We start from the raw sequence: 27,994 nt of genomic DNA on the forward strand, positions 1-27,994 counted from the left end.
TAATAAAACCTAATAGAGGCAAAATATAATTTTTGTTAGTTACTCTATTGTTTTAGTTCCTTGCTGTGAAATACAGCACTTGATAAATAATACTTAGGAATTGTTTGAGGATTTTGGGCCTACTTTCTTATACAGAACTTGTTAAATGTTTGAACAGTTCTCTCCTGTGTCTGTAGCACTTCCTTTTCTGCTACAACTTTCTATGACACATTCTTGTATTTATTTATTCTTTGGAAGAGATAAATTTGCAGATTTCCTCCGTTCATCTTATATTTGACATAGTAAACTTGAAGTAATATGAACAGGGCTAGTAAAAAAAAAATTGTGACAATTTCTGGACAGTAACAACAACAAAACAACCCCCCACCACCAAACAAAGAAACAAACAAAAACCCCAAACACCCCCCCACCCCCCCCCCCCCCCAACCAACCAAAACAAACCAGCCAAACCCAAACTGTTCCTGTGATGGTGGCTGCACCCTGTAAAGGCATGCTTTTTGATTCCAGAGGGTGATGAGTCAATTTCTTCAGGACTTTTTGCTAGGGTTGGCCTCCTGCCTGTCCTTTTTGAAATGTCTTGGTTCATCTGAATATCTATGTGGCATTAGGACTAGTCCACTTGGTAGGTAGGTAGGGGGGAACACATGTATAGCACTGATACTGCTGCCATGGCGCATCATCCCATGGCCTTTGGTTTTCTGACCAACTCCCAGGAGAGTTAGATGCTTCTATTGATGAAGGCAGCTGTTTTGGAGATTTCTGGAAGGCAGCCACATGCTTGCATGGTAGAGTGAGATGGCCTCTTCAGTAAGTCGTATGTTGGACGCTGGAATAGCTTGTGACTTGTTTCTGAGGTCCATGCAGTTAAGAGTTATAGAGCAGTTCAGAGAAGCATTCAGAAGAACTGACATCCTATAACTAATTTAAGAGCTCTTGTACACTGAACTGTGGCCAGATTTAAGACCTCTAATTTGTATGATAGAGGCTTGATGTCCCCTGTTGATCTTCTGCTTAGTTACTAAGAATAATTCAGTTTATTTTCCTGGATTGGGTAATCTATGTCAGTGTTTTGGGGGGTGGGAGGGGAGGGCAGGAAGAGATGGTCAGCTGTTTTTAATACTGGTGTTTTTCCCCATGGTCAGGGCTTTCTAATTATACCCTAGATAAAATATCAAATTTCAAAGTCCTTCACACAAGGAAGGTTCTCTGTTTTCAGTGACACTAGATACACATGCATCCCATAAAACCAAAATGCATATGCTTGATTAGTGTTGAGAAACTGTATTAGCTGGTTGCTCTGCTATTGTTTGGTAATACCTTACGGGGAGCTGCGACGAAATTGTCACATAGAAGTGTATGTTGGAGATGGGGCTTCTTACAGCACTAGTTTCACTTGGCAGCTAAAGATGATGTTGAGGGTTACAATGAACCTTCTTTGTGTCTTGTGTGCTTTCTGTTGGCCAGCAGTCAGTCATAATGATTTTAAGTAGCTGAATGGTGGTGAGAAATGACTTCAGAGATTTTCTTCTAGTTACGATAAACCTGGTTGGCAATAGTGGTTTAAGAAGCATAGCACGAGAAAATGTAAATGAGTAGGAGGCGTTCATTAACTTTATGTTAGAGGGTTGTTTTCTTCTACCTCTTTAAGAAAGTGTCTGTTATGCTCTCTCCCTGTGATTAGGTTTTTATTAAGACCAAGATTGATATTTGTTGCAATTTTTTTTATGCCAGATACACAGTAATGCAATTGTTCAGAACTGTAACACAGGATAGGAAGAAAGCCATATGAAATGAACTTTTTTTTTATACTTTATTCATTCAGTCTGCTGCTATTATGTAGTAGAAATCTTGTAGTGTGTGTTAAACAAGTTTTTTTTTTTTATTCTCTTTATTTGTGTGGTTTGGAAAGTATTGGATCAGGTATTAAAATATCATGCCTATTAGAAAAGTGCTCTAGGGAGCTTTGTGGTGGGCCCTAAAAAAAGCTAACAGGGTAATCAAAAAGCAAAATTTAACGTATAATCTTGATGCTGTTTGAAGGAAAACCAGTGGCAACTGCTATATATGTTTATATATTTTTTTTTTTTTCCCTGTCTTGCCTCTAAGTTTTCATTAATGAGCGCAGTCTTAAGCATTGAAAGACTCTGGAGGCACACCAACCATGTTTAAGAGTGTTTGTAATCTTCAAATAAATTCTAGCTCAATTAAGGGAAAACTGAGTAATGCTGAGAGGAGAGCACTTCTTATTCTGAACCCTTTGCTTACCCCTGACTGTATGGAAGGGAAGAATCTGCTGCTTAGATAAAATAGATTTTTTGGCAGGATTTGGCCAGATGGAGTTTATTTCCGTGACTACAGAAAAAGTAATGTCTTTTAAGTTCCATGGTGCTTTCTGGATTCTCCTCCATTTTCAATGACATTTCAGAATTTCATGTTTTTTGTGTTTTGAGATGTTTCAAAATGCAGGCTGCTCTTCTTCCAGCTGAGCCTGCAGTCAAGGCAGACTGAAGCAATATGCTCCAAGAAGAAGTGTGAATTTTCTCATATGTTTCAGTAAGCATTAATTAGAAGACTAATTAGGACAAGTTGAAGCCAAAATTGCTGTGTTTGAGACAAATTTATCAGAGACATCCATCAGCTTAATTGGATGTATGTGGTATTCCAAGTTTAAATCTGCTTGAAGAGTTTAGAACCAGAAGTGAGGAAAAGAAGTTTAAATCTAACTCAGCTTAAACTTAGAGTAGAACAAGGAAAAAATGAAAATCTGCCACATATGAATAACTGTGCTCTAATAAAAGCAGGTAAAGGAGACTGTATACTTTTAATTGTTATTGGTTTTAATTCTAGTTTGAAGACTGCATGTAGGTAACATTAAGTCAGTATTTCAAACTGAAAATGCTATATTAAAAACCATAATATTTTTTTTGTTATGGAAATGTGTCTTTTACAGGTACATGAATACAGGTAGGGTTTCTTCTCTTACCTTTTTCTTGCAGATGTGACATTTCTGTTCATAGAAATCTGCATAGCCTGAAACATAGGTCCCCACACTTAGTTCCTTTTGATTATTTTCTTTGGATATAAAAACCCCTGTGTCTGCTTCCTTCACAGGACTGACTTTGTGCTGTTTCAGATGCAGCTTCTGAGTAAAGTACAGTACAAAGGTAGTTTGCTTGGGTGTTACAAAGGCAGCAGCCTTTAGCTGAGGAGTACCTGTACAAGAAGAGGTGCATTTTTCTACTGGGTGTTTTTTTCCCTGCTCTGTCTAGGAGAGTAGGAGGAGAGCAAGAGTCCCCCTGCTCTTCTGCTGCATGCTCCTAGAAAGCAGGACTCTTAACTGTGCTTTCCGTCTCATAGTGTGTATGTTTGAGACTCCAGCTCCGTCATGTCATATACCTCTTTCACCTTCTTGTCACTGCTTTGATGTCCTTACTAAGAGATGATTGAGTACCTTTATTTCTATTGCAGAGCAGGGCTGGAAGCTGGCGGCCCCTGCTACACAGTAGCAAGGTGTACCTGATAGGTAGTGGCTATCTGTGCAAGTGTCTACTGTGCCACCAGAGAAGATGGGAAAACAGAGCTGACAGAAGCTGATACTGTACCTGGCACAGGCAGATTGGTTACATGCGGTGGGCATATCACGTTTTTGGGAACTTGTAGCGTTGCATAGCACTGTCTCATGCTACAGTAGCTGTGGGCACAAATGTCTTTGGTCAGAAGACCATGATTCCTTCCACTTGAAATTAGTTGTGTGGCCTTCTGTCTTTCTCTTTAACATGCCACCTCTTGTGCAATATCAAGACAGAAAAAACAGCCAAGAAAAATGTTTCGTTCTGCAATATAGAATTTTCAGGAAGAAGTGTAGGGAGGACGAAGGTCTTTCATCTTGCATATAAAACAAAAAAGATACCTCACATCTATTAGCAACATGATCCATATCTTAACAGGCTGGTGGTATTCTACTCTCAATTCCACTTTTTCTAGTGTGAGCATCCTGTGTGTATTTTATTCATAGGATGCTGATGATGGCCATAACTCTTAATCTGTTGGTCCATTTTAACCAGATGTGACAGTTTTGTCAAGTCTTAAAAGATATCTATGTTCTGTAACTGTTGTGAAAGTAGGTGGCTGGGCAGAGGCAAAAGACAACGTGGTGTAAGCTTACACTTTTGAAACAGGAGGGTACACAGTGGGACAGTGGCTAATTAGGAGGCAGGAAGGCTTTAGCATGAATTTTTGCCTTCTTAGGAGCCCAGGCTCCTTCAGGAGTTGGAAGACAAGTATGTAATAAACAGATATCAATCAAGGAACTGTTTATTTTGTGGACTATAATGCATTTTTCTCATGAGGAGTGTGGCTGTAGAGCTATATTTTGTGTTGTGCTGCAAGTACAAGGAGTGAGGAAGTCGGGTCCCAAATAGGGAGGAGTATTTAAGTTGGGAGTTAAGGATATTTTTATTTGGATGTGTAGAAAAAAAAGTGCTTCTATTTTTAGAAGTTGTTGCACCATTAGAAGCTGTCTTTCTTGTCTGTGGCATATATTGAGTCAAAGATATCTTTTGAAGGTGTGTCCGATCAATAACATGTTCTGGCTTTCACCAAGTCACATTGATCTAGTGTAGCCATCAAACTGGGTATGCCAGTTGTACTTCTAGAGCAGTTTTTCTTTTTTTTTCTTGTTCCACTATGAACTCTTGTACCAGCAGAAAAATCCCAAAGAAATATGTTCCCTCTACTTGAGGATGAGATAAATAAGAAGTGTATCTGTCTTGCTTTTGGCAACAAGGACCCCAAAAGAATCTTTTAATTAGAGCAATTTCATTTTGTCTATCTGCCATGAATCTAATGAGCAGTATGAGCTTGCTAAGATGCAGGCATGTGACTGGTGGGAGCTGATCCTCTAATGAGAGGATTAGGTGTTTATTTCTGGTTGTCCACAACCTGTAATGCTAAGCACATGTCGCTGGGCGTGAGTGCTCTCAGCCAGACCCTAGTAACCTCTCCTTTACCTTTCTCATCTTTGCTTTTCCATCCCCTCCTAAGTATTGCCTCACCGACTTCTCTGTTCTTGATATTTCAATTTGGAATAGATTTCAGAAGCTATGCTACACACACAGTTTCTGTGTGGTATTGTGTTTGGGTCTGTAAATAACATAAAACCTAAATGGAACATGACATTTTTCAAAATCTTGTTTTTTAGCAAATCGCCTGGGGATGTGTTCTGGTTAAACTCCAGCTGGCAACTAAGCACCACACAGCTGCCCACACTCTCCCTCTCGCCTTGCTGGAATGAGGGAGAGAACTGGAAGTGTAAAAAGTGAGAAAACTCCTGGGTTGACATATAAAAACAGTTTAATAATTGGAAAAAAAAAATGTAAGGAAAAGGAAAGTAACAGAGAATTAAACCCAAGAAAGGCAAGTGGTGCAAATGGAGACAGTAGCTCTCCGCCAGCTGACCAGTGCCCAGCCAGTCCCTATTCAGCGGTCCCCTGCCAACCTTCTGCCTAGCTTTATTGCTGAGCATGATGTCATATGGTGTGGAGTATCCCTTTTGGTTAGTTGGGGTCAGCTGTCCTGGCAGTGTCCCTTCCAAACTTTTTGTGCACCCCCAGCCTACTCACTGGTGGGGTGATGTGGGAAGCAGAAAAAGGCCTCGATGCTGTCTAAGCACTGCTCAGCAGTAACAGAAGACATCCCTGGATTATCAACACTGTTTTCAGCACAAATGCAAAACATAGCCCTGTACTAGCTACAGTGAAAAAAATGAGCTCTACCCCAGCCAAAACAGGAAGCGTAGTTTGAAATCAGTGAGATCCAAAAGGGATGAATAGCTCCGCCTAAGAGGTTGTAATTAAACTGGCTTATCTCCAGCACTGCCATTTTACAAAGTGCATTTAGTGAACTGTTTTGCCTTTAAAAAATGAGAAGAGGGGTGATGGAAAAGGAACCAGTCCTGGGGCTCCTGAATTGTGATATCTCTGTGGTTTGTGATATAGAAGCTACTTAATATGACATGGCGTGGGAGAGAAATCTAGCCAGCCACCTTAAAGCTGTGGAATGATCGCTGCCTTCTGCTTGCAGCCTGAGAACTGTATCTGGAGATGCTGTCGCTACTACTTAGTACAGTTCTCTTTTTCTTGTAAATGTGGCACCTGAGCAAAATAAAATTGAGTATCTCCTGCTTTAATAGGTTTCCATTCTCATAATCTTGAATGGGTTTAGATGTGAATTGTTTTGTTAAGAAACTAGTTTCCTTCTATTTTTGCATTTCATCTTGAATTTGATGTTTTGTCCTCTGGGGACTGATGATACGAGTTCTGTATTGTACTTATATATGTGATAAATCTCTCTTCCCAGATCATTCAACTTCAAGTGGTACATCATCGTTTAAGCCTAGCCGATCACTGGTTTCTATTCCCACTGCCCATGTGATGCCGTCTAATGCCAGCACTTCACTTTCCAAACACAGGGAAGCTTTCAAGTCTGATGGCTCAAAATGGAACACAAGCTTTGTACGGTCAGGAGGAGGCAGAAATCAGGGTGCCCTGGACAACTCTCTTGACATGAAGGATGCAAGACCTGTAAGAAAATGGTCCTCCTTGTCTAAACTCAGCTCACCAAATACCTTTAGCCAAGATGGTAGCAGTCATTCCGTAGACTCCAGGACTAGTACGGACAAAGCTGTGTCACCACAACTAAGGACAAATGGGCCAAGTTGTCTGCATGATAGCATGGAGTTGCTAAAAATTGAGGACAAAGAAATGGGGAAAAAACTATCTTCTCTACGGGACTGCAAATACAAATTTGAAACGTGCAGCAAAGACGACTTTGTTTCAGATTCCTCACATAGGAGACATGCCTTAGACTTGACCTACAGTGCCTTACCTGAAAGCAAACCTACAGCTGCCAGTTGTGAAGCTTTTGGACAGAGATATGCAAATCTGGGACAACAGGCTGTGAGTGGAGCTCCCATACAGCCAGCAGTGAGAACTCAAATGTGGCTTAAAGAACAGTTACGTGCAAATCCGCAGGACTGCAGGACTGCTGAGGAGCCCTACAGCGTTGCTGCATGGCATGTGCAGCAGCTTGAAGATTTTAGAACAGGAGGTGAACAGCCTGTACAGGTAAGGCTGAAGCTTGGTGTTTGCTGCCATCATGTGGCATCATGTGTTACACCTGAGGCATCAGGCAGCCTTGAATAAAACAGGAAAGGGAACCGGTCCTCTTGACCAGGTGGTGTTTTTAAACTTTGATTAGGGATGCTGCTGCTTGTTTCTCAATATTACCTGAGCGACAAACAGTTTTGCTTTGTTTTTTTTTATGGCGTCTGCTTATAGTTTCCTCTGATTCATTGTGCCGTGGCTGGATGAGACTAGCATCTCTTCTTCTGAAGACGCAGTGAGACGTTCGTCAAATAACATTTGCAGTAGTTCTGAAGAGAGTTGTTGGTCACAGCATAGTGGGGGAACTTTGAATATATTTTGATCTGAATGGGTTTACAAAGAGTCTGCATTTATGCATTCAGCAAAATGAGAATGAGTTTTGCATACTGCAAGGATGAGTGTTTAATATTTCCATGCCTAGCACTTATCAAACTGAATTTAGTTTTTATTCCTGCTTATTTTTTAACTAATGAGAACCAACTTATAGTAGTCAATGAATCTGGTTTATTTAAATAACATAATATGTAGTTTTAATGTGTCATTCTGCAAGTGTTTTCATATACAGAACATCAAGCATGTAGTTTTAAGAGACAGATAACCCTTTCGGACATGATGATTCATAATATTTTTTTCCAGCTCTTCCCCTAATGGGAAGAGATAGCTTGTGAAGGAAGGCAGTGTTTTAAATCTAGACGTCCAGGGTTACCTGTGTAGGTAAACTTGGCTTGCCAAAAAATGCCAAACAGATCACAATATTTAAGTTTTCCCCTACCTTGAAAGGCGTCTTAAGGTTAGGCTAGGCTATTACCTGAGCAGAGATATTTGTACGTGAAAATTACCCATTTTCTCCAGCCTGAAGATATATTTTAGCACAACTCATTTTAAGTTACTTAATTTTTATTTTTCCTTCCATTCTATATTGAAGGAAAGACTGAAAAGTTTAGATGTTCTCAAGATCCTAGTTTTGCTATTAATGGTGATCTGGATTTTTTAACTTAAAAAAATTTAAGCCAATTAATATGGCCAAAGTAACAGTAACCCTTAAGGGTGTCTTTAAGAACCTGATGTTGTTCCAGGTAGCCACCCTTTACTATCCTTATTACTACAGAAACCTTCATCTTTCTCTAAGTGCTCTGAAGATTTTTGAATTCGAGAAATTACCCAGGTAGAGAGCAGGGACTGATAGGGTCCTCTTGGAGTCAAAGTGACAGCAACTGGCTTGCTACTGAGGCTGGGTTGGGGGCACTGCCAGCAGGGCTTTTGGCAGCCGGCAGTTACTAGTGGTGTCAAGGAGCACATGAGGGGTTTGGGAAGCGACAGCAAGGAAATGTGGAGATGCTCACTCCATCCATTCATTCATGTCTTCCCAAACACCTGAGATGTGTAGCTGGCTGCAGCTGTCAGCAGTGCTGTCTCTGAGGTTTGTGTGCAGGTTACTGTGCCTGGTGGTTCTTTTCTTGGATACAAATATATATTGAGAGCAAGCTTTATTCTTCTTCATTTAGGTGTATGTCTCTTCATCTTTTAAATACCTTTCACAACACTTTGTTTAGGTTGGGTGTTTTAGAAACTCTCAGTTTAGGTCAAAACAACTCCCAGCTTTTTGCACACCTCACAGATGCTTTCTGACTCGGATTGTGATGAAATACAGTGTCTCCTTTTTGTACGAAGATTAAGTTTCACGTTTGAAACAGATTAAACCTTACATGCGTTATGTGGTTATCCAAACGCTTCCGTTCCTGCCGGCAGGGATGCGAGCTGTGTTTTGAGGAGAGCCAACAGGCGGAGCACGGGCATTGTTTATCTTTTTGGCTGAAATCGTGAAATGGTGCTGCACCTTCTCAGGCTTTTGAGGTTGTAAGATTATAGGATAAAGTTTTGCCTAAAACTTTGTTTTCTTGCTCTTGTTATCAATACTGATACAGATGTAAAAATATATATGTTACAGGATCCATGTAGCCCCTGGCTTGGGAAGCTGTGATTCATTCCGTCATCTGTGTGGTCAGTCCTGGCAAACAGGGGAAGTCCTTGAAGCTGTGGCCTTTGCTCTGCTTGCCCTGGGGGGCCGCAGGGAGCCTGACAGTAACTGGGGGCACAAAGGGGTGTGGAGGAGGTGCCTGGTAACCTTACCAAGCACTTCCATTGGTATGATTCGGAGTTGTGCTGATGGACCTTGAAATGTGATCTCTTACATTGCCACAAGTAAGAAGATGTGATTGTGAAATAGGACCTGGAGAAAGAGAAAGTTAAAGCACATGCAGGTGCAGTGAGCCTTCGGGCTCTTACTTCGGGCTCTGCTGGCCCTGCCTGCCAGCCCTATCTTTTTGCCAGAGGTTACAGTTGTAAGGAGGAGGGATGCCAGAAGAGGTGAAGAAAGGAGAATGATTCTTCCTGTCTTGACACTTGTTTCTTCAAGAAACCTCAGCAAACTTGTGCTATGGGTTTTGAGGGTTTTTTTCCCCCAAAGATCACCATCTATGCACCTGGGAACTGATACACTATTATTTCTGAGAAACCAAGAAAACTACAATCCTGAGTGGAATATATATACATAGGAAAGAAAGAGAGCAGAATGCATAAGATTTTGCTAGAAGAAGTTGATTTATAAAAGTGGAAAATGCCACACCTTTATAGAAACTTTTAAAACTTTTCTTTTCCTCTTAGTGGGGATTATTTTTACCTTTTTGCTTTTAATATGTATGTATGCTGATGGGAATGCAGTGGTTTTTACAGGACTGAAAAATGTACAGTTTGTCATCACTTCACTTGAAAGCTACCATTGCCATGAACAGAAAACAAAATGAACTTTGCTTCTAACTGACAATCTAGGTTGGCTTTGTGTACCTTTAAGGTAGGCTGGTAGGAGGAGACACTATAGAGGGCAGCCATCACGAATGAAGTATGAATAAACTCTGACAATTTTCTGAGTTGATTTTGAGGACTGATGGTTCAGGAATAGCTGTTGGACTTAATACAGTCTACAGATAAATTCTTATGCCCTGATGTAGACTGATATAGACAGCTTACCCCCACAAAAATCTGAATTAAGAGTTTATTTTTATAAAATCAGATAAGCTTTGAATTTAAGTTTACTGTAAAAGAGAGTGTATTGCAGCCCTTAAAAACTGTTCTGAGGTTAATTACTCTTGAAATTAAGATTCTCTGCTTTCTTAATAGTCTGAATTTGACTGAACTCGGCATCTACGTGTTGTTCTTTTGTTACACTTTGCTTCCTGAATTAAAAATCCTATAACTGTAAACTGTAGTTTTTAAAACGAAATATTTATGGTACGTTGTAAGGGAAGCTCAGAGTAGAAAACCTACAGCTAAGTTGAGATTCTCTTTCAGGACATGGTCAGATTTGCAACTGCAGAAAAGATACTGTGGATCAACAGAACACCTCTTCAGAGAAGGTGCAGAGAAGGTTTAGCAGTGGGTGTGATGTTTGTACGTTATGGAAATAAATCTCCAAGGTGGATCCGGTCTATGATTATTGTGTAATATCATGGAGTTGTATATGACAATTCTCTTCTCTAGCTAATGTGTACTGTTTAACACGTATGCTTTTTGAAGACAAACAGTCTATGCATTTCCAGTGAACAGATTTTTAACAGTGCTTCAATGAAAATAATCTCCATGCAGAATTTATATTGCACCATCACTTAATTGTTTCCAATGTACAGCTGATCTTTCAGCAGACATTATCATTGTAATAGTCTTTATTATTTTTTTTTCTTTTTTTCTTTTTAAAACCCTTAAAGTAAGGAAGTCTGCGATCAGGTCTGTGTGAAGGGGAAAAGTGCTTACAATACACAGCAGCAGTTTCTGCTTGCTGAACTGGGAGGCCATACAAATCTGGCCATACAAGTCTGCAATAAAAGGCTATGTTTTCATGTAAAGGCATTTCTTAAAGCCTGATCCTATTATCTGAATGCATCTAGGTACATACTGTGTGCTAGTCTAGAGATCAGGTTTAAAATGAAAGCATGCCTTTAAAATTGTGGGTGGTGGAATAAGAAGGAAGGTTTCAGAAGATCGCATATCTGCTTATTAGCTGTGTACAATGTTGTAAGCATCACAGGATGAATCTCTGTTTTTTCCAGTGTATGTGACACCTGCATGATTTCATCATGAACTTGTATCAGAATATAGCAGAGATAATAGATGGGCACCGCTGAAGTGCATCTTTTTCCTTTAATGTATCTGGTTTACTGTTCTTTGTCTTTTGTTTTTTTAAATGAGGAAAACTGCATTGATCATACCGTATATATAAAAGTTAATTTTTAATGCATTGAGAAATTTAGAGATATTAGAACAATCTTAATTTCCAAACACAGAAGGAAGGAATTAAACTGCATACATACCTAAACATTGGTAAACAAAAGTTGTAAAACTTCAATCGAAAGAAAAATTTATAACATTCTTCAAACAGTATTGTCATCACAGAAAACTTTATTCTTGAACATCAATGCAAAGCTAGTTTTTCTTTTAGTTATCTGGTCTTCCAGGACCCAAAATTATTGATACTAACATTTTTCCTGTGTCATGCTTTGATGAAACCATACTTTTCACAAGATACAATTTTTTAACATGAAGAATTACTACCTTTAGTTAGTAGAGTGAGCTCTTTCACTGTGAGTCACACTTAAGCTTTTATGTTCTGTTCCTTTTGCTGTGAAGTTAGTAGTCCAACAACTGGTATTGTGTTTGTTACTAGTGCATATGTGGGCTCAGTCTGGAGTAAGTGCTAGCAGATGATGGGAAACCAAACTTGGACCATGCTTGACTGCAAAAAGAGTCTTGGCTTTGGTTAACTGGTAAACTTGCCAATTTTGTATGTCATCTCAGGAAAATGCATGTTTCCATTTCAGCAGCGTATTTCAACATTTGTTGAAGATTCTGTAATTTTCATTGCTGGCTGAGAGGAGGCTGCTGGGGTTGTTTCTCGAGTTTGTTTCTACATGCCAATGGCAGAGTTTCTTAGAGGCTGCTTTTTTACATGATTTTGAGTCTGGAGATATGTGATTGGTGGCAGTAGAATAATTGTTCTCATTTTATTCAAAAGGAATTTGTAATTTTTATTTTTGGTCGGGGCTAACTCATTTATCTAATTCTAGCTATTAAACTGTCACAGTGGTTTCCCTAAGATAGGGAAAGTTTAGAATATACAGAAGAGCATACAGACCATAAGCTTTGTACAGTCCCGAGCGGTGTATTGGTGAATAGTCATTTGGTTGGGAAAGACATTTTTACTCTTCTTTAGACTAGAGTGGCCTTCATATTAGTTAGTTTCTGTGGTTTTGATATGCTTCGGGCCATCTTTGTGAACACTCAGCAGAAATCCTCCTAATTAATATACAACTACATAGCTGTTACAGCGTATGTCCCTTGTATATACATTTACAGATTATTTTTTTAAGATACAGTAATGTGGCTGTGCAACGTTTTCTGCTTTAAATGCAGACAGGAATTGATATGACTATATCAACATAAAGTTAGAGATATGTAGTTTGCAGAAGCTATTTTAGATGTTTATTGCACATATTTTAAAGCAGATGAGAGAAAAGCTTTCATTTTAACTATCTGTGCTGCCCTAGCTAATTGTGCTGGCTTTGGCTGGGATGGAGTTAATTTTCTTCATAGTAGCTGAAGAAAATTGCCTCTTTCCCAGCCAAAACCAGCACACTAACTCTGCCTGGGCTTTGGGGCAGGTAGCACAGAGTGGAAGGCTGATGCCTGTTAATGGCAGGACTCGCATAAACTTTGTTTTCCTAGACGTACTGCCTTTTCCTGTGGAAAGTCTTTTTGTAGATCCAGTTTAGATCAGTATCTTCCAGACAACAGTAATCATCTGGAAATCCTGAGTGTGAACATGAGTAGGTCACTCTGTAATATACTCAACGCATGTAGGAAGTGCTGGATCACAGTATATGTGCTGAAGGAGGGATGTACTGTTGGCAAGACAAAGCTGGAAGCTGGCACTTCCCCCACCCCATAAGCAACATCTGCCTCTTTTGCATGTGTGCTAAAGACTATTAGTAGGTGTATGTATAGCATTAAGTTTACTGTACAATGCATATATGTTGGTGCACTTTGTTCCCACGTTGTACTTGGGGAAAGAGAGATGCTAGGAGTAGGCTGTTTGGCCCCAGTGTAATGTATGAAATCTACTTCTGGCCGCCTTCTTTCCCAGCATCTCTCAGGTACGTAGAGCTACCTTCTGGGCAAAAACTTCTAGCAGAAGCGAGCTCTTCTTGGTTACTGTTCTTCCCAGGGACCTGTGGGGAAAGTATATCATCCTGTAAAAGGCCGTCGAAGAAGGTCCTGTAAGAAGCTCAGGTTGCATGCTTAAAGTGAGGACAGACTATGGACTGCATGATTGCAGTGGCGAGTAGCAAGTGGTATGGCAAATACAGCTTGAGGGCTCCCGTGCTGCACACTTGACCTGTGCGTAAGTGGTAAATCCAGCTTACTGAGGCTGTAGCACGCTTCTTGCGGTTGTGCAGATGCACCTGCTGCTGGTGTATGTGTCAGTGTTCAGGGCTTCCTAGGTAAAATTGCAGTAACCCTGGCTAATGGTGGTTGGGTTTTCAGTTTTGACAGCTGCTTCTTTTGATACTGCTGGATAACACTAATGGCTTCTGGCTTTTAAGATGTTGCTGTAAACTGTAGATGGTCAAAAAAGGTATAACTAATGGTTATGTTTTCATATATAAACCTATCCCCATTTCAGCTGCTGCAGGCTGCTTTTCATGGCTATCCTTGTTTCCACCTCTACAGCATCTGTGCTTTTGCTCTCCACAGGTAATTTGATGCGTGCTGTCAACCGAGTTTTGTTCTACTTTCTTGCTGTGTCCATGTCATTTCCCATGAAGTACATGTCCTAGAGAAATCCCATTTTAAAATTTTGATTTCTGCTGTTCCCTTTTGTAGAAATTACGTTCCGTGAATGTTGCAAATCTTTTGTAGATTTTTAAACACAAGTCAGCTGTAACAGTGAGAAAACTACAGTAACTTCTGACGCATACCTGGATTTCTTCAGGTACTCAGCAAGGCTCTAAATACTTTCTTTACTCAGTGGCAAATTGATAATTGTGCACAGCTTTTAAGTATTGCTTTCTGATAATAAAGGTATATGAACACTTTGCAGATATTTTAGTCTCTGCAGCCTTTGTGTATTCATATTGTTTGAAGTGTCTACATGATAATTACAAAACCCTCAAAACAAGATTTGAGAAGGAAGCAGAGCCTCACAGAGGTTCACATCAGCTTCACAAGGATAAATGCAAGCACCAGAACCAAGACAATAAGCAGAAAATTGAGTAGCAGGTTGAGACCTCTGTTGTTAGCAAGATCCATAGCGTGCATGAGTCTGCCCTCTTGTGCTCACAGCACACTGTTTATTGTAGCTCTGGGGTGCTCCTTCAGTAGCAAGCAGTGTAGATTCACATGAACTTCCTTGTGTCCTCAGCTGTTCACCTGTTTTTAGTTTCTGCTGCTTAAGAAAAAAAGTTTACAGTAACTACTTGTTCCCTGTACCACCCCCCCCCCCAGAAAAGGAATCTGAATGCTCCTACAAGTCTTATTTTTCCAAGTACCTTTTAAATAATTAATGATAGCTCTCATTTCACAACTGAAGAACTGAATAATGGAAAAGGGACTTGAATTTTATAGTTTGGCTCTTTTGTTTATTTACTTTTTAAAATTGGTATGGTACCTTTCTGGCTTTGTTTGATTTTTCAAAAGAATGGCTATTCTCAAGACTTAGTCTGTTTCAGCAATAGACTGTTGAAAATTTACTCTTGAAGTAGGTGCAAAAAAAGAGAAAACTGACGTCTGGGCAGAATGTAGTATTTTCTACCCTTCTAGGGTTTGGCATGGTGCAGTGCGGTAGGTAGCATTTTGCCAGCAGTGTGCTGTGTAGGACTCATTGCTGCTTTGCAAATGCCTTATTAAGAATCAAGATTGGGCTGGCAGAGGATGTATCCTTAGTGCTTTTAATAGCACATATGCAATACCTTATTTTAAGGTAGTATTAATAACTTACCAATTGTGTTTTATATCTATTAAAAAAATACATAAATGCCCTAACAGTGAAATGTTGCCAAAACTTCCTTTTAATAACCAGTTAAGTTTTCATGGAAGATCACAAGAGGGCAGTGTTTTATAGTTTTATATAAAAATGGAAATTTTGGCATTTTTTTATCTTAAAAAACCCATCAAAATAAAAACAAAAAACCAAACAACACCCCCCAAAAAAACCCCAAACCAACAAAACGGGCTTATGAAGCAATCGGTTTGACTGAACTGTTAGATACTACAAGAAATCTAAGGGTCTGTTTTAACTGATTGAAATTACCAGGGTTTTTACTGTGATGAGCATCAGTTTTTAAAGGTATCCATATAAATGTGGCGGTTTTAAGCCTTGCAATGAACAACAGGTGTTTGCTGGTCTCCTTCCACAACCAAAACAGATTTCCCCACCCTCCATCCAGTTTTTAACATCTAGGTCAAAGCGAAAAGGACTACATTTGTTAAATAAGATACCTATGGATCTTGTAGGACTTCACAAATATTTTCTAATTGTGTTCTGTCAGTTGCTATCTATTAATAGCTGTAAAAATACAGGTATCTGGACTGTAATCTATAGTATATTAATATGCTCTCAGATATGAAAAAGAATACTCTCTCAACGAATGTGTTCATTGCTCTGATTTTGGCAGAGAGGATACAGGTAAAGGCACATTTTGGCATAAGTGTGTGTTTGACATTATTGTTTTGTGTGTAGTTGTAGTAAAACTTACAGATAAATCCTTGGGCGGGGGGACACCAAATATTTTGTACATGTTTTGTGAAAAAAATTGTTTAGGCCTATTTTTCACTTGTCTTTCCACAGAGTAGTTCAATTCTGCTAGGAAGGGCAGTTGTTGCTAAATTGATGCAGAAAAGTTAATAAAGGCATGCAAGTACTTGCTGCCCTCTAAAATGCCTTACTGACTAGTCTTGATCAGAGCAAAATTTCAATTCTGAAACCAGTCATGTCTTCATCGAGAGAAAAATAGGTACATACATCAGTTTTTACTGAAGAGCTGGCTGAGGAGGCACATCTTTAAAATCAGCATATGCTGCTGCTTCATTCAGCTCTTTCCTAGTGTAAAATTGCCATAGAAGTTTGTCACTTGTTTTTTGGAGGAAAAGTAATACCAGATTTTTGCCTGTTTAGCTGTCTTTATTCACTATCAGTGTGTAAGATGAATTGAGCAAAAAGATGTAGCCTTGGGTGGAGTGGAACAGAGAAATGAAAACTTAATCCAAGCTACATGCTGTGTTTGGAATTTTTATTACTGCTCATAAAAGGACTGAACTTCTTGATACTTTTTTTAGTATATATTTAACACATATATTCAAGCAGTTGTTTTAATAAATAACAATACAATAGATGCTAATTTTAAAGCCCATATAAGTATACAAAGGAGATTGTACTATGTACAAAAGTGTTGTTTTTTGGAGGTTTTTTTAATCTCCGTGTTCAGTTGACATTATACCACCATCTTCTTTATCACTTACTTTCTGATCAGCAGAATCCTAAGACAGAAATAAACTATACAGTAAATACAATTTGTCTACATTGCTGTAAAATAGCAGTAGAGCTTCCAGTTTATTTATACTTCGGTTTTGTTCTTGTTTGTTTGTTTTTAATAAATAATGGGAGGTACATAGGAGGAAGGTGGTGGGTTTGTTTTTATGAGGGGGGTGGGGGGGTTATTTTTTTAGCAGTGCTTTATTTTGACTTCTATATATTACTGACTTGTGAAACCTGTAATTCCAATATCCTCAGAATGTATGTGCTGATATTTTAACGTATTTTTTTTCTACAGGCAGGTTTTTTTCAGTACTGTAAAACTATTGTGTATTTCCAATTGAAGTCTCTTGAAACACCTCCAAAGCAAACTAAAACTGGAAACCCTGTCCATCACAAAAATACAGATTTTAAAAAGAGAAGAAAGTACCTTTAGATTCTACCCACCCCACCCGGAACTGCACTGAGTTCATGGCTTTCCTTAAGAAGACGGATTAATAGGGAAAGTGCACTTACTAGAATCTCATGCATTTGTGAGAGTTGTCAGAATGCATGAAATGAAAATTGAGATTTACACCAACAGTTTAAAATCAGTAATATTCATACACTAACTTGAAAGGAGTGGGGGCGTAGGGGTGTTGCCAGTCTCATCAGTGCTTGCTCCAGTACTCATACAGTAGCTAGCTAATTTCCTGTAGTGATTAACCTTATTTCAGAGGTCTGATCTCAGCGTATCTGTTTGCCAGATAGCAAGTATGTCACCACTGGACTTGCCTGTATTCCATAAAATAGAGTTTTTTTTCCAAAGATTTCTTAGCTTTCTTCGCAGTTGTTCATTGTCAACCTCTACTCATGGAATAGTAAGTCTTAAAGGGAGAATACAAGTTTATCTTAAACTTGTTTTGATTTTCTGTAGTCATCAATGGGACTGTTTACGTAGAGTGGTATAGAAAGATGCCTGTTAAAAAATGGATGTCTGTTTGACCTCTGTCTTTAAATTTGAAAACTGTATAATGTTTCTAGGAACTGAGATTAATACCAGCAACATGTAGGAGGGTTTGAAATCTACTGCTCAGTCTAGTTACTGACAAATGCTTCATCTTTTATGTGTATACACCGTGGTTTACATGTTGAAAGGGTATTTCTGCAATGCTTTCCCTCCTGTGCATAATCATTTATAATTTATTTTATTTTAGTATGCATCATTTATTTTAGAAGATCCTTGCTTGTTCTCTTAACAGGTATTTGCAGTTGAAGGTGGTGGTGTTACTTGTATTTGTATGATACTCTTTAATCACAGCAGTAAAGGTGACCTAGACCTTTCTCTTTAGCACATCAGCTACAAGCTACCTTGTGTGATATGGGGAAGTACCAAGTTTTCTGTAGTTCTAAACTACTGAAATTATTATATAAATTACAGCAGGCTATAATAAAGTCTGAAGCAAAATATTATTGCTGAGTTGTTCCAATTGTCATGTCAATTAAATAACTATAGAAAATTAAATTTTTGATACCAGTGTGGTAGTGCCAATTCTTTCTGCAAAACACAGTGGAGAAAACTTTCCAGGTATAACCTAATTCTCTAAGGATGTATCTAGTGAAAATTACTGTAAATGAAGTGACTTTTTTTTTTCTTTCTCAGATCAAAGTTGTGTGTGTATATATATATATATATATAAAACAAAGATCCCTTAAATAGGGAGAAGAACATATGAAATAAGGGGTTTTTTTCCGAGTTAGAAGAGATTTTTTGTTTATTCTCATATTCCCTAAAAAACCCCACTAAAACAATTTGAATGCCTTCAGCTGATAATGCAGAGGTGCAGCACCTAGGAAAATTGCTGCTCTGCTTCCTTCTAGGATACGTTGAGGGCTTTGTGCCTGTAGCTCTTCTTTGGGCAGATGTGGGCCAAGTTTGGAAACCCTCCAAGGGCTTAAGGATTTTCGGAGAAAACTCAGAACACTCAGGCCTCCCCAAAAGTGAAGTTGCTGTTTGTGTGATCTAGCTAAAACATTGGCGAACTTACTAACTCCGTGAAGAGCCCATACTTCACCCCATTTGGAAAAGCCATCTCTTGATTGAGACAGACAAATTAGGTCATGCACAGCTTTGTAACAACAGGCTCTAAAGGCTGTTCTGCATAAAGTGTGTGTTTAATACATGTAGCAGGTAGTAAGAGAGTAGTGCGATGGTTGGCATATGGTTCTAGTCCAAGTGCTACCCCCTCTCGCGAGATGATCCTTGCATTAGGAGTTGCGGGTGTAGGTCTCTCTTCCCTCTGGAGTGACTTTCCTAGAGGACAGTGCAGAGAAGTGCTGGAACTTCAGAGGAGCATCACAATGATACAGATCAGCAAGAGACAAATTAAAATCAGGCAGAAATTCACAAAGAGCTCTTGGAGCCTTTGGCGTGCTTGTGGGTTGACCTCAATAGTTGAGGCTCTTCTTAGAGCAGAGCGGGTTATGTGTTGGACCTTCTCCATGGCAGCAAGAAAGCAGAGGGCACAAGTCAGAGGTTTTAGGAGTGCAGGAAAGAAGAGAAGTTGTCAGGAACAGCGCAAAGTGCCTATTATCTTCTCTTTTTGTTTTAGACAGCCTTTGTGGAGCTGGGAAAGCAGGAAAGTGAAGAGTTAGAAATGCAGAAGTGAAGTGTTTTGATGGGTGCAAATGGAGATTGTTTTGAAGTTCTAAAAAGCCTGAAATAGATTGCCTTGACAGTGATTTTAGTTTTAAACAGGATTTAAATTTTTTTTTTTTTTCAAGTTTAGCTTTGGGCTGTGTTGTGCTTCTCCTCCTGAAGGCTACCAAGCACCTGCTTCTTAGCAGAGGTGAGGAATTGTGAAGTGGAAATTGTGGATATGTGGGGTTTACCCAGATCATTGCTTCAGATCCTAATCTCTCTATCCTTTGCAGTCTGTGAAAAGGCCATGGCTGATTTCCACACACACCCCACCCACATTTATTTGTTCAAGCACACGTGAAAGCTTGATGATATGATTAGAGTCACAGCCTTTAAGCCAGGTCATCTGGATATTACTGCTGGCTATTACTGACCTGGACAGATAATCTGACTTACCAGTACCTTATTCTGGAAGGGAGGAAAAGAAATTTTCCTGAAGCATTTCCATTCCAAGTTAGCTTTTAATTACCACCATAAGAATTCTAATGCATCACTGCTATAGGGAAATTCAGTAGTGTATTTCTCAACAGAAAAAAACAGAGTAAGGACTAAATATATATTCAATACATATATTACAGCATGTTACTAAATGTAGGTGTAAAGGCAGAGGACTGCTGTGAAGGACAAAATGAAGCATGTATAGAACTGTCTCTTAAGTGAGTGTTTTATTTCAAGTGTGTTTTCCCGCTTTTAAATGGCAGATGAAAGCACAGGGTGTCAGTTGTCTTAAAACTCCCAATAAGTAGTTGCAGTGCAAAACCCAGCTGTACAAACTTTCCATGGCAAGAGGCGGCCTTTGATATTTGCTTGCTTATTCCTCTTAATGAAGTGGGTTCTGTAGGTGCTATTGCAATGTAAAAACTTGGTTTTCAAGGTCATGGTGGTGATGTATGCAGCTCTCAAACTTTGTTCCTAAAGCTACATGTGCCCCTAAATGTTTTATGAATTTATATTGTGATCATATCTTTCATGGAAGGCCTCTTGTAATCTTTTTTTTTTTTTTTTTTTTTTTTGGGGGGGGGGGGGGGGTGAGGGGCAGGCACAACAAAAGAAACTTCTATCGACTCATATATGCCACATAAAGGAAAACCATTGCTTAGGTATCTCATGCCCAAATAGCATGATGATCCTGACTGAATTGGAGATGCTTTGTTGTCCACAAATTTGTCTTTAGATGTGGGTAAAATGGAAAAAACTTAAAATGAAACAGAGGTGTCTTTCAGACACACACCTCCCCCCCCCTTTTTTTTTTAAGTTCCTCCGTGTCAGGCTGTAGAGTCAAATGGTGTTGTGTGAGCAGAATTATGTGCATTTCCAGTGCTAGTGGCAGTGTTGGTATTTAAAAAGGCTTTCAAAACAAAGCACATTACACATGGATATTCTAATACTTTTGGAGGTTTCCATGTAATGACATCTCCTCCTAAAACTGAACTTCAGATTGTTATGATGTTTTGAGCTATAATTGATCTTAACTTTATTGCAAACAAAACATACACCAGGAACTTACTTTCATAGTAACTGTAATTTTTCAGCTTTGTTTGACTTTATGCTGTGCCTGTTCTCATTTATTTAAGCAGCTTGCCAAGTATATTCTGCTTAGTTCTTTGCTGGTCATTGTCTGCTCTAAGTGCAGTGAAAGCAAGGCGTTCACAGGAATTCTCAAGTGACTTGGCTGAAGGCACATTTATTCTCCCAGCCTGGTACAGGCTGGGGTGCGTTAGCCAGTTTGTTCTCTTCTAGACAAGGCATGGTAGATGAACCACTAATGGATTTACGCTAGTACAGGAAAGTTTGTGTAACCTGTTCATGTGACAGAGACTGCACAGAAAACAGTTATTTCCTGCGGATAACTTCATCACAACTTTTTTTAATTTTTTTAATGCAGAATGTGTGCAACCTGTGGTCTTTGCACTGACTGTGACCCGCTGTGGCAACATACCTATCTTCTTTCTGTGTGCGGTTTTTTCTTGGTGCCCTCAGAAGGATTGGATCATGAGCTTTTACCAGCACGTATGCACAAGAAGTCTGTTTCGGTGTACTCTGTTAGCTGTAACTGCACACATGCTAGCACCTGCACCGCGGTGTTGCTGCGTATGTTTCACTTGCAGGACTTAAAGCCCCAGGTCCTTGCCCCTTTAAGTGCTTTCGTAAAAAGCAGTACCAGCCGGTTGGGCATTTCAGGTATGAGGCCAACACAGGTGAGGAAAGATGATGAGATCTCTCTGGAAAAGCAAAAAAAAGTACTCTTCCCTTTGGAATGGAAGTATTACAAAAGAATCTTTTTTTAAAAAAAAGAAAAAGGAAGGTAGTAGAAGTTAAAAAGTATACCTTTTACATCTATAAAATGGTGTAGAGAAGGGATGAGGAAAGGTCAAAATAGAGTAACTTGGTTTTCTTAGTTTAAAAGCTCAAAGCTCAAATGACTTTTGGAAATTTCTGAAACATCTACATGTTGTTTTACCTACTAAGCCTGTCTGTGGGAGAAGCTTTCTTGTAGGCAAAAGAAGCACGTTCTGTGTCGGTATTTTAACAAGGTTTGTCTTTACAAGTTCGTGGCTTCAACTAATAAACACATACCTTGCTTGTTTAATCCTCCATGGTGCTGTCACCCACCTAAAGTGTGCATAAAGAGACAGATTCAGTAATGTAGCTGCACATGGGTGGCTATCAAGGTAAAAATGGACAGCCTGAGAAATAATTATACTGAAATGAAGGCTGATTATTGCCACAGATAGTAGCTGTTCTCTGGTGTTTAGTCCCTTGATTGTGTTTTAGGTCAATGTTAAGAACAGTATGCATGCACACACCTTGAAAGTGAAGCAAAAGGGCAAACATATATTTGACTTTTATTTTTAATTCAGAAGGTGTTACTCTTGTGTGACAAGACTCGGGTATTGCACAAAAGAAACTGTTGGCTGCACTGCTATGCTATTTTGTTTAATCCAGTGTTGTTAATGGATGTGAAAGGCTTGTCTTATGCACAGTGGAAATCTGCAGGAACAGGTCATGTGGCTGAACCCATATTTTACTATGTAGGGGATCCCCTACACCTGGTGCCCTAGAATGAGTCACCAATCACAATTATTGCGTCCTTCTTCACTGTCATGTGACTGTTTCCCTGATTTGTATTAGGTTATTTTTGTCTTTGTTCCTTGGTGTCCTTCACAATGACAGGAGGTATGTGACCAAAGTGAAAACTGTGGGTTATACTTGTTGCTAGTGCAACTGCATTGACTCCATTGGAGTCACATGGGATAAATTTGGCTCCTTTGGAAATGCCACTGCAATTTTGGACACAGCCTGTTTCCTGTCATATGTTTACTAAATGCAGCAGTGATATCAGTGGAATAGAAGAGGTTTGAAATACTTGATTTGTTGCTGTCCCATATGAGCATGTGAAGCCCTAAAGGGGCATTGTTTAAAAAGTGATATTGCTTAACAGTCTATTGCATAGATCTTTACAATGAGATGTCCCCAAAACCCAGTAATGCAGTTTCATCCACTGAAAATAAATGTCTTAATAACCATAAACATAGTGATGCAAAAAGTACCATCAAGTTATGTAAACCTTGGTGTAATATGTGTTTAGAACTGTTACTAAAAATTACCTGGCCCAAGAAATTCCTGTAGCTGTTGGTGTGGACAATATGATACTCGTAGGCACGAAGACACATTCTCTGCACGTTCAGAGGAGGTAAGTTTAAAGCATGCCAAAGCAAAGAACCCTGCATGCGGGACTAAGTGCTGTGAGTTGAATTGACCCTGGACCCCTGTCACCACTGTCTGTGAATTGTGCGACCCCTGGAGAAGACACTGCAGAGTTTTAAAATTCTGCCTGTGCACAGCAGCTGCAGTTGATGTGTAAGCATGCTTTTCATCTTTGCTGGCTGTCCTGTGTTAATGTATATATCTTACTCAAGTTGCATTGCTTTGTTTTGAAGCTTGCTGTAAAATACCTCCTCCCTGGCAGTGTGGAATAACTGCAGGTGAGACCTTGGAGTCTAAAAAACCTCCTTTTTTGTGTGAGGAAGATGAGGGGTGAAAAGGGAGTGAAGGAAGCAATCTGATTCAACTCTAAAGACCTCTAGAGGGTCTCACTGCTATCACTTTAGTTCAGTAAGTAAAAAGTTTCAGACAATAAACCAGAAGTTGCTTACAGATTTTCAAGTACCGAAGTGATTTATAAAGGTATGTCATAATTTTTAAATCATGTTCTTTTAGCAGAAAAACAAATAGCATGGAGGTGACTTGCTAGGATTTACCCCAGCAGCTGGATTTTGTATTTACCTATGCTAGAGGTGCAGAATTCTGTTGCTTATTCTGATTTTAGGCTTGAGAGTTGCACTACTAGTGCTGGAGAGGATGGATTGAGGAAGGAAAGTACAAGAAGAAAATGAGCAGAGGAAGAGAGTGGGCGTATGGAAAAAGAGCAAGGAATTGTCCAAGGGGAAAGAGAAAACTGCAACTGGAGCGCATTGTCACTGAAGAGAGCTAGACACTATCTTGTGACATTTAATGCCATTTTTTCAATCACATGCAAAAAACATTTCCTTGGAATGGGGGAAGAAGCCACAATTCAGCTCAAGAGTTTGGGAAGTGCTGGTAACAGGAAAAGCATGCTCATTTTATCCTTCTTTTTACCTTTTGTTCTAAAGTCTGTTTTGTACTGGTGTCAGTATTTTTCATGTGTTTGGGGGAAGGATAGGGAAAAACTCACACTTTAGATTTTTTCCCCTCTCCCTCTTACTAATTTATTCTTCTTACAATCTTCCTTTTGACTAGCTTTGTTTTCAGTGGTGACCTTGCTTCTAGAACACTAAGAGCCTTTATCTGTATTGTAAGTCCATGAGACTGAGAAAGGTGTGGATACCAGGAAATTACACTAATGAATATTTGAACGCACCAGGCTTGGCGTTTTGGTTTTTGGATGTTATCCACATACTTTGTGGATAACTGGGACTTATCTGTGTGCTGGTCCATTAGAGTAGCCTCGGAGCTAATTCTTTGGGCTAGTTTTTAACTGGGTTAAATTCCCTGCAAGTGGTGCAGGACCATGTAGTGGGATCTTGGGCAGGTGCCTTCATGCTCATACTTCATGCTCATACTTCATACTCATCAGTTCCCTTAACCAAAATAAGACATATAATAACCACATGCTTTTTCCCATCTGTTTGTATGATTTGCCTTTTACATAGTAACTTACTTTTAGGAGGCAAACTCTTTTCTCCACTGCACTCACCGAGTACCGAACACCTTGTTTCAAGTTGGGTTTTAGGTTCTCGTAGTTCATATGTCATTACTTATTAATAGGAAATGGGGTATGTACAATTGGAACTGAAGTGAAAATTGTAACACACGTAGCATGTATAAAAGGTTGAAGTGGAAGGAGATGCTGCAAGTTGTGGTTTTAACCTTTTTAGCAGCTTGGGAGACAATGACATGGCATTGATTGAAAGAACAATGTAGTAGGCAAATTCAGCTTCTGAGAAGTAACTTGATAACAGGAAAGTCCTGTTAAGCCATGTACCAATCTCTGGAAAGCAAAAGCAGTCTTCCAGATCTAAAGTATCTTGTAGTTTAGGGAACATGACATTAATTTCTTGTGGGGCTTTTTTGTTTCTCCTGTTGGGGCACTTTTCTATGCCTAAATCCAGTTATTCTTAATGCAAATAAAAAGATGTTGTTGTAGCTGTGCAGCTGTATCCCATATATTTTTGTTTGCTGCTAGTCAGAAAAAAAAATCTGTGACAATCACCTTTATGCTGTCTGATTGCAAACTGATTTTAGTGAGTTTCATACTGTACAATGAAGGCGCTATATTCCTAACATCTTCAGAGAACAAGAAATAAAGGCAACTTTTAAAAACAGACATGGTGTATACATAAATCTGAATCTCTGTAAATACTAATAACATTGTTTTCTCGACAAATGAGTGGCAAAAAGAAAAAGCAGAAAATTGTTACTTGCTGTAAATTAAATGTAGTATTTCACATCTGATTTGTAACATTGACACCTGTTATGTAGCACATGCTTCTGTCATGACTGTTGGCTGTTAATCATGGTTCTGATGTCTGTAATATGGGATGTTATCAGCGTGAAATTTTTAGATTTAAATTAACAGCTGAGCCATACTGTTACCTACTTTAAATTACTTAACCCTGTGACAGAGAGAATTCAGATGAATGGTCGTCTAAGCTGCAGTAGCTGTGGATGCATTGCAGTAAAGAGCTATCTACAGCAGTTTCTGTGTGTATGTTCACTTTGTGTATGCATAAACTCTGTATTTTTAAAGGTGCACGTATGCAATGTTTATGTTAGGAGAGAAGGATTGTCTGTGTGGCAGATCAAACCCAGACTCCTGTCTTCACTTGAAAATACATTTAACCTAACTTTAGCCTCGAAAAAAATCTGTTTGTCTGTCTTTTGCAACCTTCTTGCTTGTCAGAGGCATTGGTTAGAAAGCACTAGGAGCTCTGAAGTGTTGCTTCTGCCTACTGGAAACAGCTTCTAGAGAACTTTGCAAGACATTGTTTGCCTTAGGATTAATGGGATGTCCAAACACTTCCAGTACTTGTCTATTCAAAACTGGCACAAGGCTGCTGACCACAAAACCAAGCACCTGCATGTATTTTTTTTTACCTGGTGCCTACCAGTCAGTAATAGGAAAAGGGATTAGGTGTGTCTATTTGGTAACAGGGAAAACACGCCAGACAAAATTAAGCTCTGTACCAAGTCTGTGTTTTCTAAAACTAGAATCTCAAGTAGTTATCAGTAGCAAGGTGTGAACTGATGGAAGAGGGAGCATGATTGTGAGGAGAAGAAATTCCTTAGAGACCTACATATTAATGAATTGCATTCCTTTTAAAATATTTGTATATTTAAATATTCAAATGTTCTTTGTGATATGTTTCAGCTTGAGATGCACTTTTTTTATTTGCAGTGATTTTTAAAGCTGGGGTTGTATTTTGTTGTACAGTGTATATGTGTTTCCTTTAGTTGGAAAATAAATGGATTACTTCATGCATTGAAATTCAGTTCATGATGTTACAAATCCTGGCTAGATTTTTATCTGTTATTAGAAGCATTCTAGAACAAGTTTGGCAGTTATAACAATCAGTGGGAGAACGTAAACCTTTAAAGGAATTCACAGCAAAAAGGCGATACGAATTCTGCAGCTTGAACTGCAATTTGAGTAATGTGATATAATTTTAGTTCTGGTACTGCTATAAATCCCTTAAGTTTTTTAATTAAGGCTATTTTTTATCCTACACACACACAAAAAAAAAGTTTGTGCTCTCAATGTGTTGGATCAGAAAAATACTTTTCTGAGTTAAATGGTGAAAGAGGTAAAAGGTAAAGAAAGACCTTTACTGGGCTGTAGATAGGCAGTTTTGGGGAAACAAAAGTGTCTCTACAAAACCTCAAGTGAATTACTCTTTGTGGATTTTGTATTAAAAATCAAACAAAAACAAAAAATCCAAACAAAATACATTAAATTTAAAAGGAGAGACGAAGGTCTGAGGAAGACTGTGTGAAAGTGTCTTACCTACCTCTATAAATCATATACTCAAGGACAGCTGGTGTCCCATGAGCATGTGTAAAAATCTTGCCTTTATTGTTGCTAAAACATGTCCCCCACAGTGCTATATGTTTGACTCAGAGCTGTAATGTCTACAGTATCCATATTTTTGATAAACAGTTATAAGCAGCTGTTAATTTGAGTAGAGGAGTTTTTGTAGAAAACAGCAGCTACAGTGCCTTGCTATAACAATTAAAAGCATTAAAGAGAGGTTCCTTACCTATGGTGTGACTGTTAGTGAAGCACAGAGGAACCTGCTCCAGGCTGTGGGAAGTGTCTGTAGATCTCTGGCAACTTATCCGAGTCTGTGACCAAGTTGTGGGAACAATTGAAGTAGGTTGAGGGGAGAAAATAACAAAAAGTTTCAGAGGCAGGACTCGTGGTGTCATTCAGCAGCTCAGAAGATGTGATTGGTCCCATTTCAGCCTTCTGACACAGTCAGTTGCTCCTCTAAACTTGCTCGCAGCAGTAATGTATTAAAAATGGGCAACATCTTTCCTCTCGTGAAGGCAGCTGTGTGCCAGGGACACCACCTGCTCAGCCACAGGATGAAGGAATCTGGGAAATGCATGTTTCAGTGGGGCAGCAACGGAAGCTGCTTGCTTACTCCTTGCCTTTCTTAAACGAGAACTTAAATGGGAATTTGTTCAGGGAGCCGGTTTGGATGTGGTCCTTTTGCTACAGCGGTGTTTCTTCATCATAACCCCCCTAAATCTCTAATATGGGGAATCACATTTCATATGGGTTTTTGACTTCCAATGATTTTCTTTTTTACAAGGGATTTCTTAAACTACGCTTTCTGTATATATAGTTTTGATGATTCTGTTACACAGCTGGCATTCAGTTTACAGTGTATGATACGTGTTTCCTGATATCTTTTTTCTTACAATGCTTGAACTGAAGTAATTTTTCAGTATCTCAGGTCTCTTCCAACCTTTTAAGTTAATTTGTGGATTAGAAGAGTATTTTTTCCCCTCCAAATAAAATTCATC

The 27,994-nt window shown here is 39.1% G+C and overlaps 2 protein-coding genes across 11 annotated transcripts in view; one reads left to right on the forward strand and one right to left on the reverse strand.

Annotated features, from left to right (window-relative positions):
• CEP85L (centrosomal protein 85 like) overlaps positions 1-27,994 on the forward strand; it is a 152,888-nt gene that overhangs the window by 75,128 nt on the left and 49,766 nt on the right. For all 5 annotated transcript variants that reach the window (XM_055713250.1, XM_055713248.1, XM_055713251.1 and 2 more), the window contains one exon: positions 6,358-7,124. In XM_055713250.1, coding sequence (XP_055569225.1) covers positions 6,358-7,124 — 767 coding nt within the window. The remainder of the gene's footprint in view (positions 1-6,357; positions 7,125-27,994) is intronic.
• PLN (phospholamban) lies at positions 11,430-27,912 on the reverse strand. 6 transcript variants are annotated; one of them, XR_003562851.2, is made up of 3 exons: positions 27,223-27,890; positions 22,001-22,036; positions 11,430-14,661 (listed from the first exon to the last, which is right to left on the reverse strand). XR_003562851.2 is itself a non-coding variant. In XM_027814606.2 (3 exons), exon 3 carries the CDS (start codon positions 19,224-19,226, stop codon positions 19,068-19,070), a length of 159 nt encoding a protein of 52 aa, XP_027670407.1. In that variant the 5' UTR covers positions 19,227-19,349; positions 22,001-22,036; positions 27,223-27,912; the 3' UTR covers positions 19,043-19,067. The 6 variants fall into 6 exon arrangements, 1 of the variants encoding a protein (XP_027670407.1); XR_008732704.1 differs by having other exon boundaries at positions 11,430-14,658; positions 27,223-27,883; XR_003562852.2 differs by lacking the exon at positions 11,430-14,661 and adding an exon at positions 18,606-19,036 and having other exon boundaries at positions 27,223-27,899.

The sequence above is a fragment of the Falco cherrug genome, chromosome 6 (assembly GCF_023634085.1).
Source record: "Falco cherrug isolate bFalChe1 chromosome 6, bFalChe1.pri, whole genome shotgun sequence".
Taxonomy (NCBI): Eukaryota; Metazoa; Chordata; class Aves; order Falconiformes; family Falconidae; genus Falco; species Falco cherrug.